Raw genomic sequence first — 14,924 nt, 5'->3', positions numbered from 1 at the left:
AGCTGAGCTGCTGGCAGGAAGCAGGAAGAGGAGGAGCCTCCAGGTTTACTCATAGGGAATGGGGGGTAGTGGGGACTGGGGAAAAGATTTAGAGTGTGGACTGCCCAGAGCTCTGCCTGAGACCCCCTCCATCCTGAATCCCACATTTATACCCACTGCTTATGACGGTTTCATGTATCCTAGACCTATACTCTGCCTTGCTCTCTCCTAGGTCCCTGACAGTCCCTGTCTTCATGGTTTCTAGGTTCTTCTTTTCCCTCTGCCTGACTGCCTAAGCCTCCCTTGGGTTTTGCCTGCCTAGGTCTCTTCCACACCCTCAGGCCTGCTCATGGTGCGTCTCCCCAGATGCACAAATGAACCTGCTTGAGCTGGTGAACTCACCTGCAGCCTCCCCTGGCTAGGCTGATTAGGTGGGGCCTCTCTGCTCTACAAGGCTCTGTGGCTCACGTAGTTCTGTACCCACCATCCATCTCCCAGTAGGGTGTGTACATACCCATGCACATAAGTGTGTCTGCATGTGTGCACAAGAGAAGTCTTCAGTGTAAATACATCTATTTATATCTCGGTGTGCAGATATGCATGTCTTTGAGTCGTGTGTGCTGCTTTAGCTGCGTGTACAAGTATACCTGATTGATGTTCTCAATTGCATATATATGCACTTGACAGGGTGCAATCCTGATGGGGTAATGGGGAGCATGGCCTGGGGAAGGTCTGAGCCTGGAACTTTGGCAGATGCATCCTGCCAGGATCATCCTGAGACAACAGGAAGGGAGGACTGTGTGGCTGGAGGCCCAGTGCCATGTCCTGTCTCTCCCCGCCCCCTAGTCCCTGTCCTCCTGCCCGTAGCCTCATCCAGTTCTTTAGGCCCTTGGGGTTTGGAGCAGTAACTCAGACTGTTTGTTCATGAGCCAGTTCTGTGGTTCTAGGTTCTTGACTTATAGTTAGTGGGGGTAGAAAGGCAGAGCCCAGAGTACCCCACTATGTATGGTTCTATGCACCTGGATCACAAGCCACCTGACCGAGTGGTATGGTGCCACGAAAACAAACTCCGTATACTATGGTTTCATTTTAGCATCATGAAGACAACACAGCCATCAGCCAACACCCACCAATCTCTCTCTTCTGGTCACAATTTGTAACTATTTCCCTTCTTCTGTCCCTATCACCTCCCAGACTGACTTGCCTGGGACCTTATTAAGTATGTAGTCCCATGGTTCAGTCAGTGAAACTGAGGCCTCAGCTGGACTCAAGTACTGGCCTATGAAGGTAGCTGTTTGCTTGGATAGCCACTCTGACTGCTGCCAAGGTCTCCCTTTTGTACTTAGGTCTTGATGCCCAAGTCAGCAGCCCTGGCCATGGGACACAGCTCGCTCTGAGGTTCTGAGGTGAGAAGTGTCTGGAGGTACCTTACCTCGTGGGAATGCCTGAGGAGACGTTTACTGTTGGAGGAGAGAGCTTGCAGAAGGCTCAGCTCCAGGGAAATCAGAGAAGATGTCAAGAGGGTCTCTGTGGAACCGGGCTTTGTTTTCTCCAAGGCAGGGTTTCTCTGTGTAGCCCTGGCTGTCCTGGAACTCTCCCTGTAGACCAGGCTGGCCTTGAACTCAGAGATCCGCCTGCTTCTGATTCCTGAGTGCTGGGATTGAAGGGGTGTGCCACCACTGTCAGGCAGCTACTTTGAAGTAAAAGTAGGGTTTTCTCACCCCTGCTAAACACTGAAAAAATGAGTAAGGCTATCCTAGGTAGACAGCTGGGCACATATGTGGTGATTGAGTGGATGGTGGTCTGTAATCTGAGCTACAGAAGGAGGTGGTGTGATGGGCATGGGTTGTGAGATCAGGGTGAAGGTGGCTTGTGGCATATGAAGAGAACTACAAGGGCCAGTGCCCATCTACCTTGGTCCCATCTAGGAGAGAGGGTATTCCCCCGGCAATGTCGGGCATGTACATCTGTGTGCACTCCTGGTGATTGCCAGTTTCAGAGCTGTGGCAATCGGAAGCCCAGCTTTCTTCGGTGGCTCTTCTGCTTCTACAATACAGCAGAGGGAGGGGCAGGCCACTTGCTGGCTGCTCCTTGTCCCTCTGGCTTTAGCCTATGAGGGACAGGGAATCATAGCTAGTCTGTCCTGCAGTCTGGGACATTCCCATTTCCTTCCCTTCTGGGGATATCCCTCTTCAGTCTAGTTCAGTATTTCCCTTCCCTAGGGAGCAGTCACCATCGCACAGGCTTCCGCCTTGTCCCTCTCAGGGCTCCTGCTGTTATTAACTCTAATTAGCTTTAATCGTGGCTTTCATTTTTCTAAACTCCAAATAGAAGATGCACAACAAAGACCCAGAAGATAGATGGTGGATAACAGATGGAAAGAGGACGAGACAGACAATGGACCATCCTGTGAATAAGTGGGATGGATGGGAGATTGAGATGATAGATGGATGAGGTACATCCATGATGATGGGTGGTTGAATGGGTGGGTGAATGGGAGAGGGTGGGTAGATGATGGAAGCAAAGGAGCCCATAGGAGCCTCTTCCCCATCTACACTGTATCCCCCAGAGTAGGACTTCATCCTAATTAAGATTATCCATCCTGTTTCCTCCTGCTTATATGAAACCTGACTGAGGACATGGCTTCCTCTGCAGGGTTCTCCAACCCACCCCATATACCAGATGGAGAATGCCTTTTGGCCACTTCCCCTCCCTATAGCAACCCCTGGAGGCTCATGCTTTTGATGGCACCACGTTCTCCCCACTAAAGCTGTCATCAGCTTCTTGCGTGGTCACTTCCTTTCATTCTCTGCTGACTATAACTCCTGGCTCACCATCCTCCTTCCCGCCCCAGCTCATTCCATTCTCCATGACTTCAACATCCACAGGATGACTCCCCCTCCCTCAGATCCAAATCCTCTCCTTTCTCCCCCTCAGCCGCTAGCTTCCAGGGGCACACCTGGATGTGGTCACCACTCGAAATCACACCATCCCCGGATGCCTGTTACTCTTTGTTTCCTTCCTTTTCCTTCTTCCTTTCCTTCTTGCTCAGGTGTCCTTATCCACCACTGATGAATGTGTCACCTTGATCAAAATTATCCACCGCCCTCTGTCTTCTCCTGGCTCTGCCCTAGTCTGGATGCAGTGGAGACTCACAGCCTATCACCTGAATTGTCCTTCTGCCTGTACTTCTCCATTTCAGGACACCACATTCCAGAGAAGCTCAGCCTTGCTTCACGAAGCCCTTCCTACTGGTCAGGTCCCGTTGGTTTTACTCCTTGCAGACCGAATGGTCCTCGTTACTATGACTCAGAATGTTCTTTCCTTCCTCCTCAACCCTCAGCGTTCACAAGTAAGACATGAGATGGGAGGCTTTACTGCCCTACAGCTGAAGCCCATGCCAGCTTCTCCACACCTGCTCTCAGAGCAAGCTCACCTCTGTGCCCCAAACCCTAATGCCCTAGACCTAAATCTCACACAATTCATTTCTCTTCTGATTGCCAGTCTTTATGGGAAAACCTCCCATCTTCATACAAGAAATCCAACAAAGCAATTCTCCACTTGCTTCTGGCTACTGTTTCCTTTTATATTTCCCCTGTGGCCAAAGTGCCCCTCAGACCCTCTTGTGCCCCTCTGGAGTGCAGCTCCCTATTAGTCACTCTCACACCACAGATACACTGGCACCCAGGATGCTTGCAAGCTCCTGTGACCTCACTCTTTCCTTATCTTCTTCCTTCTCCTCTGCCTACCGCTGCCTGTTCCTTTCGCTCTCCCTTCCCTATGCTTTCTCTTCTAAAGGTCCAGAGAATTCAAAGAAATCTGTATCTTCAGCTCAGACTACTTCTCTCAAGTCAGCTAAAGGAGCCCAGATGCACAGTAGATTTAGCCCTGTAAACACTCCAACTTTCATGTTCTTCACCTAAAGCCAGACTTAGACTCCTTTATCCTCACCAAAGGCTTCTTCTTCTAGAGTCTCAGTGTCTCCAAATAGGAGCACCATGAATGGCCACTTCTCTCTAGGACATATACCACAAGGCCTGGTAGGTCCCTTGCGTTACATATCTGGTCTGTGCTCACCTCTGGGGTCCTACTAGCTACATTTGCCTCCTTCTCCTAATTAGCATCCCGGGCCTGCTTTTGTCTTCCTCAAGATTTCCTCCATGAATTTGTTATTAAAACACACACACACACACACACACACACACACACACGTGCACACACACACACACACACACGTGCACACACACACACACACACACACACACACACACACACACACACACACACACAGTGAGAGGATAGAGAAACAGCGCAGTGACTAAGAGAACACTGCCTACTCTTCCAGAGGACTAGGTTTGATTCCTAGCATCCACATGGTGGGTCACAACCATCTGCAACGCCAATTCCAGGAGATCTGATTTGTTTTGGCGTCTGTGGGCACCAGACATGCAAGTGGCGCACAGACACATGCAGATGAAGCACCCAAAGACATAAAAATCACATACACACACACACACACACACACACATATATATCACAAAATAAACTTCATAATATATACTTACATCGTATATATGTGATATATACATGTGTGTCTCACAATGAAGTCATATCTCATGTCTACACTTGAATTTTTTTTTTCTGTGACTTTGTACTAACTTCCTGGGAAATTTCCTGCCAGAGACCTGGTGTCCGCTCAACTTTACACACACTCATGGTCCATTCCCACCTCATAGCCACATCCTCCAGCCACTGCATTGTTCAGCAATGTGCCACGCTCATTCCCACTTTACGGCCATATCTGTCATCTATGCAAGTTTTCTCTTCATGCTTTGTGTCTCTCCAGGCCATAGCTTAGATGTGACCTCCTCACTCTTACAAGACCCAAGTTCCTTCTTCAGGCTCCACGTCAGCCTCATGAGGCATTGCAAACATTTGCTTGTCCCTGCCTTCCATTGTCCATTAGCAATAAGTTTCAATGGGCAAGGACCAAGTGAATTCTCTTTTCCATCCCCCCAACCCCCGCTCCATGCCTAGTTCAGCACCTGGTATAATAGATACACGCTGAGTAGATGGGTGCGTGGAAGGATGTGTGAGTAACAGGACAAGTGGATGAATAGATATGCTGAGGTGAGGAGAGATGGATGGTTGGATGGTGGTAGATAGATAAAGGACAGTTTGATGTGGGAATAGATGTGTGAGTAAACTGGTAAACGGAAGGAAAGACAGATGGATGGATTGAAAGGCATAGTTGGAAGGATGGATGTATGGATGTATTGATGGATGGATAGATGGATGGATGGATGGATAGATGGATGGATGGATGGATGGATGGATGGATGGATGGATGGAAAGATGGCTAAACAGATCACACTGTATCCATTTAGCCTGCAACTAAGTAACACCTTGCTCCATTGCAAAAGTAGCTTCCCAGTTTGAAGGGTCAGGAGAACCTTGAGATTCCTCAGCATTTGGACCCATTTGGGCCTGAGGTCTGCTGTGTTCAGAGGCTCCGTGACCGCCCAACCCCCACATGCAACCCTACAAAGGGTGCATCCTTCCTGCCTGGCTGTTGTCTGTCTCTGCTGTCCTTCCTTTCCCGAAGCAGGAAGCACTGTCATCCTGGCCTCTGCTACACTCCCCCTGCCTTCCTGTTCCTGACTTGGGAATTGACTTCTTCCTCCCGGGGCCAGCAGAGCCCTGACCCCCAAGGTTGCGGCAGAGCAGTAGAGGCGGGCGCCAGGCTGGGGTCAGCAAGGCCAGAGCACACACCTCCTCTTCTCTGTGCTGTCAGCAGTCCTGGGGGCACCTTCCAGCCTTGAGTCACGGAGACCCTGGTGTCAGGCTCAAGAGACTGCAGTGCAGCCACTCCCAGGGCAAAGCTGGCATCTAGCTGAGGACCAAGCAGGTGGTATGGAAGACTTTTGGCGGATTAAGGGTTTGGCACTGGCCAGGTCAATAGCATCTCACTTAGTAATCACATGAGCCTCAGAGGGAGGGGAGGATCCTGAGTCCAGTCAGTAATGAGGAAACTGAGGTAGCAGGTAGCAGTTTTAGGGCAGCCCAAGTCTATCTGAGTCTAGATCCATCCCTGCTTTGGAGCCTTGGCAGTAGGCAAAGATGCTCAGGCCAGAAAGTGTCTTCCCCTCCTCTGAATCCGTCATCTAAAGCCTTAGTGAGCCTCTCAGATGGAAAAGCCTATGCAGGAAGCCATGTGGGCAAGCTTCCTCCCTCACTCCTCTTCTGCTTCCTGTTCATCTATTTATTTAGTTTGATGGCCCAGTTTACAGCTAGCAAACCTCTTTAAAGGGCTGACTATTCCCCCTCCTTTCCTTTTCAGACAGGGTTTCATGTAGCCGATCCTAGCCATAAATTCTGTATCCTCTTGCCTCAGCCTCCCAAGTGCTGCGATCAGAGGCGTGTACGACCACACCCAGCCAAGACACATTTTCAAAAGCATCTTCCTGGAGAAACAGGGAAGACACAACACAAGAACATCTGAGAGACAGTGAGATTCTTTCTCTACTGTGGATGTCCCTGGACTGGGTGTGTCCCATAGTCCTACCTAGGTGGACCCAGATGGAAAGAAAATATGAAGAATGTCTATAGGAAGAGATATAAGACAAAGAAGTCTGGAACCAGGGGACGGTCATCTCCTTGATAAATGTGCCCAGGAACTATGCTAGAATTTCAGAGGGTAAAAAGTCTTGGTTTTCTTTGCAGGGCAGGCTGGAGGTGTTTTAGGGGAGCTGCTACACAGGTTCTGGGATGGGCCAAGGTGTGACAGAGTAAGGTACCAACCAACAGGAACACCTCTGATGCTCCTCTTCACCCTTGTCCTTAATGTCTCTTTGTCCCTTTCTGTCACTCTGAGCACTTGTTTTACTCCTCAGTGCCCAGCAGCCTCCATGGCCTTTAGCCTACTTCTAAGCACAGAGGGACATTGCTGCTTCAGGGCCCCATTCCTGGCTCCCATAGGCCATCTGGAGCTGTGGATGTCCTCAGTCTGGCTCTATCTCCTGAAAGCTTGCATTTCTTCACAGTCTGACTGAGCACATCAGGCTGACCCATCCCTTGCCTGGCTTCAGGCAATGTCCTCTGTCTGCCTTGTCTACACCTGGAGACTTACAGCTGCTCCAAGGCTTGTGTAGCTTCCCTGAAAGTGAGGCTCAAAGTAACACTTGCAGCCCAGCCTTGACCTGCAGCTTAAGGATGGCTTGTGCCATGCGATAGTGGCTAGGGTTGAGATGTTAGCAGCTCACCTCTAAGTCCCTAGGTACAGCATGACTGACATGGAATGCTATCAGGAGCTCTGCCCCCGAGCTGACTTGGAAAACAGGCTTGCCTGTGTTAGACCGACATGAACTCTCTAGGCAGCCGTGCCCAGGAGGACAAAGATGGCTGGCTGCAGACTACAGACAAGTTGTGGTGGAATGTAAGGGGACATAGCTGGCTGGGTTGAACTCAGGTTCTAGGGCACTGCTCTTAGGGCTGCCCCTGTGCATCCCCTGCCACGGGGCCTGTGCAGAAACTTGGCAGGGAGATGGCGGGAGTGTTCTATCCTGGAGTCCTGAGCTGGCCAACATTCTGTGCTTCTGAGCTCAAGGGTCAAATTGCCATCAGTGTCCCATTTCTCACATGTAGGACAGGAGCTGCTGGGGTAGAAGGTGCTGCCCTGGGGCGGGGGTGGGGTGGGGAGTATGCTTGGAGCTGGCTGGTTCTTCACCACAATGGTCTGGACCAGATTTCATTTCCCTTCTCTAAGTTCCATATGTCCCCTTGTGAGGTGCAGATTCCTCCCAAGATTACTGAGTGGCAGACCACAAGTACCGCAATCATTCCCAGAACCACTACAAGTTTAGAATACATAGTGACTGATTCATGGCTACTATAGTTCTGCTGAGGGCTTGGCTGTGGCTGCTTTGCTGGCCAGTCATTCTGTGTTGAGTCAGAGCATTCAGGGAGGGTGCTAGGGACAGGTTTGCTCCATGGGGACCAGGTAGAGTGTTTTTGTGAATAGGGTTTGTAGACCTATAAGCAAACGATTGACCCACATGTAACTTTGAAAACCAGGTAGATGGAAGAGAGAGAGAATGATGTGGGTGGTGAAGTCATAGAAAAAGGTCCAGACCCCATCTCCTCTGCACAGTGGCATACCTTGGGGACTTCAACCCTGTCCTGTGCTCCCTGATCCTTCTCAAGTGCTCTCCTGCATTTCTGTCCTGATGGGACCCTCAGTCCTCAGGCCTAGACCATATCTAACATCAACAGGACAAACAGGAACCTGGGAACACATAAGCGTCCACTCATCTGATGATCAAGAATTGAAAACACGCACTTCCTCGGGTTGGCAAGGATGTGGAGACGCAGCGGCACACGCAGCAGTAATAAAAAATGTTCACACACTTTGACCCCCCAAATTCTGCTTATGCCGATACATCCTGTTACAACAATAAAGGCAAATGCATATTTAGCACTTTCTGTGCACCCGGGCAGCACCACACTGCTCACACACCCTATTCCCATTTATATGCTCACCTTGCCAGTTAGGTACTGTCATTACCATTGTGGAGAGGGGAAACTGAGGCACAGATTGCCTTTGGGATCAGGGTTATGCCAACCTTCATGGGTGTCAGTATTACTTGCATGCACGTCTGGAGTTTATGAAACAGAACCAGCTTTCTCCTGCCCATCCTCCCTCAGCTTAGGCTGGTGGCCCAATGACGCTCGTTCCACCAGTTGTCGGTAACCACTCTCATCTCCCACAGCTAACGGGTCTCTGTATCACACCCACTCTTGGAGCTGAAATAGGCTTTGTAGACTGAGTAAGAGCCTGCTCGCCTAGGAAGATGGCAATAAGGATAGAGTGACGGGGATTCTACATCCAGTCCCTCCTCTCCTTGTCACATTGACACTGAGTTTTGTATCCAGAGTTCAGATACCTTATAGAGCTGACCTCTCTCTATTCTCCCTCCTGTCTACTAGGTCGTCTGGACTAGCTCAGGGCACCAGCCCTGGACCAATATCTTCCCATCTGCCCAGTGGCCAGGGGGGATCTTGCTGGAACACAACTCCCTCTCTGGATGAAATGACCTCGTGCCTCACTACAGCTTGGGTGCAAAATGGGTGCTCTTGACTTCTCAGTCACCCACAGTGTCTCTCTCCAGCCTTGGAGATGGTGTCTTCCCTGTGTCATCTTTGTGTCTCTTCCTCTACTTTGAGGTGTCAGCCCAGTGCCTCTTCCCCACTGAGGCTTTCTTCACAGGACCCCCCCGTCCCTCCTGTATTTGTTTGCAGCTTCGTGGAAAGTTTGGTTTCTCAGCCTTAAAACTCCTTAGTTTAAGAAACTTCTAATTTTTTTCATTGTGTTCCTGTGAGACAAACTGGATTTTTCAAATGATTAACCCCTGACTGGCTTTGGGGGAACAATACATATTCTGTAAGCATCTGCAGAGGGTAGGGAAGTGGTACCTTGCAGAGTGAAGATGCTGTGTGCACTGTAGGTCAGAGAGCTAGACCTGGGGGAAATGCAATGCCCACCACTCTTTGGAACATGCTGGGGACATCAAGGTGACAATGTCTGCTCTCCTTTCCACTGCTGTCCTAACTGCCCCACTTGCCCTTTATCTCTTTGGTCTCTATGTTGCCTTGGAACAGACACCTATTATTTTCTCGTTATAGCCAAATCACCCTGGCATCTAACATCTAGTGAGCCATTCACCCTTTTGGCCTTAATTTCCAAATCTCTAAAATGGGATCAATGATGCCTATATCACAAGAGTAAGCTCTCCATATGCTTTGATGTGAAGCAATTTGATAAATCATTTTATACTGAGTTGTATTAGCTCACTCCTAGACACACCAAGTGTGTGCGTGTGTGCGCGTGTGCGTGCACACACTTATGTGTGCTTTTGGGCATGTGACTTAAAATATATGAACCTCACATAGGAAAGCTTTGAACTTGGTATGCCAGGCTCTTCCTAAGCCCTCCTGGAAGCCTGGAATCATACTCCTGGGCACACAGAGGATGGGAATGAGACCCCTCCCCCAACCTGGTGGACCCCAGTAGTCCTCCAGGGGCCTATCTGAAGCAGGAAAGGCTCAGTACTGGGTTAGGAATACGGTGGGTGTAGGTTGAGTGCCTGTGATTCTAAGTGGATGCAAACTGGGACTTGTGGGGCTAGGTGGGTGCAGGCTGGGTATCTCTTAGGCTCGGATGCCCTTGGATTCCCGAAGGAAGAGTCTACTCCATTAGCTTATGTTTCAGGGTTTCTGGGAGAGTCAGATCTGTGTTTCAGAGAAGTTCTTTGAGGAAGCATCAGGACAAATATCTGGAAGGTGCTGGACATTAGGAGTCAGGGATGGGGTCGGGAGTACAGGCTGCTTCTGTACTCTGTTGGGGGTGCTGGAGAGGATGGAAGGGACCCTGGCACGTGCTGAGTTCCCAGCACTGGGATGGCTGTGGTTTCACCAGCTGTCCCAGTCAGTTGCCCTGGACACCCCTGGGGCTAGGGCTCTGCTCATCGGCTGGCAGGACGAGCCATTTTATCACCACAGTCCAGCTGGCTCAGAGGTGGCCCCCTAGTGCTGCTAAATCGGGGCCACCAGCTCCTGCCTCAGGAAGAGGGAAATGCAGGCAGGATGTCCTCTTTTGTGGCCGACAAGTCCTTTCCCATGAACCCCTGCTGACCTTGCCGTCCACGTGGCAGGGGGCTCCCCCATTTACCACCAGGACCTGTGCTTGCCCAGGGACAGGGTGGCAGGCTGAGGCTCAAGGGCATGGGGCGTGACTACTATTGGCACCGCCCAGTGGGGCAGGGCATGAGCTCTGAGCCTGAGCCTCTGAACCTCCTCCAGCAATGAATGCCAAACAGGCACCTTCCTGCTCCCAGACGTGTCCCCTTAGTGTGACCGGAAAACTGAGATCCCAGAGGAAGCCAGTGTCTGAAAAGGACCGAAACTCAGCAATCCCTGGCTCCGGCTGGGACATGCTGGCTGATTCTCTATCAGAGATGTCCGGACAGAGTGCAAGAGGATCTTTGGGGACATCTCCCCACTGCCTTTCACTCCCAGGAACTTCCCAAAAGCTGTGGGGTGAAAGCCAAGCCCCGGCGGAGAGACAACAGAGCGGCAGAGGAAAACACCAAACCTTAAACTAGACGCAGAGAACTTTCTTCCTTCCCTCCTCTGTGGTTGCCCTCCAGTTTCCCCATTTCATTCCTTCCTTATCTGATCTGGTTGCATGAACTGGAATCTTCAAGAAAGTCCACTTGATAGTAACACCTGGAGACCTTGCTTCTCCACACTAGCTCCTCTTCCTGGGGTCCTCCCCAGGCGGATGATCTTATCACCCACCCGTTTGCTTCAGCCAGAGTCCTGGGGCACAGCCTCCCTCTTCCTACTTCCCAATGTCCAATTCACTTGTAGGTCCCTGCTTCGCCTGGACAGTCATCTATGTCACTCCTGCCAGCTCTTCCGTCACTCCCTAGCCAACCACCCCCAAGATCTAGCTAGCCTCATCTGACCATTCACCTGTCTCTGTCTGGCATTCCTGTCTCTGGGTATCATGTGAAGTGCTCCTCACCCTGCTCAGAATACCCTTCACTGACATTCTGCAGTCTCCTTCCAGAAGTCGCTATACCAGTGGTTCTCAACCTGTGGGTTGTGACCCCTTTGGGGGGGGGGGGCTCCTAAGACCATCTGCATATCAGATATTTACATTACAATTCACAACAGTAACAAATTACAGCTATGAAATAGCAACTAAAATAATTTTATGGTTGGGGTGTGTGTGTGTGGATCACCACAACATGAGAAACTGCAGTAAAGGGTCGTGGTGGTGACAACTGGCTTCCTGTGAAGCCCACAGGCAGTAGCTGGGTGTCTCTGAGCACGTTCATCCTCATGCTTTAGAAATCCAATGCCACTTCAGTCTGGCACTTGGAAAACCCCTGCAGGATGGGGTCGTGCCCCTGTCCTTCCTGCCATCCTGAGCAGGTGATGTGTGTGTGTGGCTGTAGCTGCACAGAGTCACAGTCTCTCTGACATGCTGGGAAGTTTGCCAGACTTTTCACCACACTGTTCCAGGCCTGGCTTTGATGAGGGATCAGGGCCCCTTTTGCTACACTGCTTCTGAGAGACACTTACATTTCAGTCCCCAGAGCTCTGAGCTAGGACTAGAAGGCCACAGAAACAGGTAGATCCCACTGTCTTGGACCTGGATTATACCTAAGAGCAGGAATATCAGAGAGATAGGCAGCCACGTTTGATGTAGACCATGGCAAGGCAGACCATCATTAGATGAAGCCAGCAGTCCCTCTGTGTCACCTGCTAGCTTCCCTCCAGACTAAAGTCCCGAGACAGAGTTTATTAAAGCTGTCATCTGCCCTTTTCTACAGGGATCCTGCTGGGTTATAGAACTAGATCAGGACACCAAGCCAAGCTCAAGTCCAAGGAGCCCCTCCCGCCCTGCCTGCCCCTGAACACACGCAGGACACTGGTGCTCAGTGGGGAAAGGAGACCTCAGGACCTTAAGGACTTTGGGGCACAGCTAAGACTAAAGTGTGAGTCTGTTGCCCTTGAGGGCTTCATTTAGGGTCCCCAGGCTTCACACAGGTCTCCTACTCCTGTTTGCCTTCTCTTAGGGATTTTTTTTTCTTTCTATACCCTACCACGGAGCTATTCACCCCATCTTCTGCACTTAGAGATTTGTTCCTGCCATAGCATCCCCCACCAGGCTGGGAGCTCCTGGATCGGTTTTCACCAGGAGTGAGTGGGACCAGGCACAGGGCTCAGGGAGGCTTGGTCTCTATTTACATTGGCAGCCCTGCTCCCTACATTCCCCACCCATGCTAGGCCACCCTATCAAACTATCTCCTCTCCTCTTCACAGCCCATGTGGTCATGGGTGCCTACTTCAGGGAGCACTCCCACCTTCCTTCATTTCTACGGACCTCTGCCTGCTGCTCCTTGCATCTCTGCAATGTACCTGTCTTCCTTTCAGACCGCTTACCCCAGGATTCTAGCAATGGGGAGGGGAAAGAATTTGTACAGCTTACATTCCAGCCAATGCAACCTCCCGGAGCCTCAGATACCTTTCTTGGCTGAATGTGGGAGGTCTCCTGGGCCCAGGGAAGTCTCATTCCTCATCCATCTTGCCCAGCTAGAGCCCTGTTTACTTCTTCCACACATTCACTCCCTTAACAAACATATCCTGAACACTGGCGAGAAGCGTTATCCAGGGTTGGGGCAGTGGAGCAAGAAACAGCCAAAGGGCCAGTCATCCTTCAGTGTCTACACAGATTCAATCACATCTCGCTCAGCTTCGCTGTCTGACCGTACAGGGTGCTACAGGGTGCGAGCTGAGAGCGAGGCTCCAATATCAAAACTTGCATTAATTAGTTCCCTTCCTGCCGGCTCCTGAGGAATTGGGAGGTTACACGTTCCCCACTTATGTAAAAAAGGGTTCATACTCTTGTGGGAATAAAAGATGAAACATTCAAAGTCAATTTCTACGGCATACAGACATACAGGTTTCTCTCTCCGAGGTCTTTCTGCACGTCTCCGTCAAGCATCAGGGGCTCTGTGATGACCCAGTCACCTTGGGTTTCCAGGGACAGCGGCTCCTGAGCGGATGCCGGGCTCATCCCCCGCCTAATCCCCAGTGCTTCCTTCCTGGCCCCTCCACACAGCTCCTCTGCTTCCAGAGACTCTTCAGCACCGCAGAGCCAAGCTCTCAACACAAACTTGAACCTTCCGTTCCCTGTTCCCAAGGCTCTCCTTGCAGCCTCTGCTTTATGATTCAAATCTTCTATCCTTTCTAATCCAGAGATCCCCTCAAATCCCTGGACGCCCTGGCCCTTCACCTCGACGTGGATCGGTCTGGAACTAGGGACTCAAGATTCGGCTTAGGTTTCAACTTGAATCTAGGATCATTTGCAAGGTTCCTACAGTGGGGTGCGGGGTGGAGTGTCCCAAGTCCTCAGTCCTAGCCCAGGAGAAGGTAGACGCCCGTCCGGAGCGCCCTCTGGGGGACCTCGGGTTACCGATCTTCAGTGCAGACGCAAGGCGTCGGGAAGTGCGCACCCAAGTGCGGGGTCGGGTGTGGATCAATGGGGAAATGATTCACGCTGGAGGATCGGGACCCAGAGGCAGTGAGCCCTGGACTTCCTGGGGACTGAGTAAGAACCCGAAGGATCCAGGGTAAGGATGCATTTCACTACGGACCGGACCGTAGACTTAAGACTGGGACCTGGTCATAGCTCCGCCACCCTGTTCGTGACCCGGCTGCAGTCCTCACCCATTCTTTCCTGCTCCCCGCGGTCCCGGTCCCTAGCCCCCGGCTCCCATGACTTCCCTGGTTCCAGCGGGCGTCCTCATACCTAGGTTCCCAAACTGCCCCGTCCCTCCGCCCGCCCCGTCGGTGCGGTCTCACCACAGGCCCCTGGTGCGCAGCGGGCTCCGGGTGGTTAAGCGGGAGCGGAGGTTGGGCTGTGGCCCGGGCGCTCACCTTGGAGGAGTCCGAGGCAGAGCCACAGGCGCAGGTTCAGCGCAGCGCCCGGCTGCATCTCCGGCCCCTGGGCGCGGGTGGGACCTGCGCGGCCGCAGCTCTAGGCTGGGAGTGAGAGCGCGCGCCGAGGCGCCGGCGGGGCGCGGACCGGTCAGCGGCCCGGGGGCGGAGCCGAGGCGGCCCGGGGCGGAGCTCCGGGGGAGGAGGGTCACCGTAGCCTCAGCCCGCCCCTCGCCCCTCTCTGTCCCTTCCAGCTTGCCCCAGGAGAATCCAGCCTGGGTAGGGAGAGCGCCCACTTTGCGTACGTTAAAGGCTCCCAGTTCCAAAGCAGCCATCAACAAGCACAAACTCCAGGGCCACTGCGGGTGGGCGAGGAGTGCAGGTGACTGCACTGTCCCCCGTGCGCGTTGTGGCGCCGGAGAATGAACAAAACCGCA

General features: G+C 51.9%; 1 protein-coding gene across 1 annotated transcript in view; it reads right to left on the bottom strand.

The window, feature by feature from the left end:
* Positions 1-14,636, bottom strand: part of Flt4 (FMS-like tyrosine kinase 4) — a 43,061-nt gene extending 28,425 nt beyond the window's left edge. Inside the window, exon 1 of the mRNA NM_008029.3 lies at positions 14,488-14,636. Coding sequence (NP_032055.1) covers positions 14,488-14,545 — 58 coding nt within the window. The 5' untranslated portion in view covers positions 14,546-14,636. The remainder of the gene's footprint in view (positions 1-14,487) is intronic.
* Positions 14,637-14,924: the final 288 nt, after the last annotated feature.

Source organism: Mus musculus, chromosome 11 (assembly GCF_000001635.26).
Source record: "Mus musculus strain C57BL/6J chromosome 11, GRCm38.p6 C57BL/6J".
Classification (NCBI taxonomy): domain Eukaryota; kingdom Metazoa; phylum Chordata; class Mammalia; order Rodentia; family Muridae; genus Mus; species Mus musculus.
The sequence above is the reverse complement of the archived record's forward strand: the minus strand, read 5'-3'. Positions and strand labels throughout refer to the sequence as shown.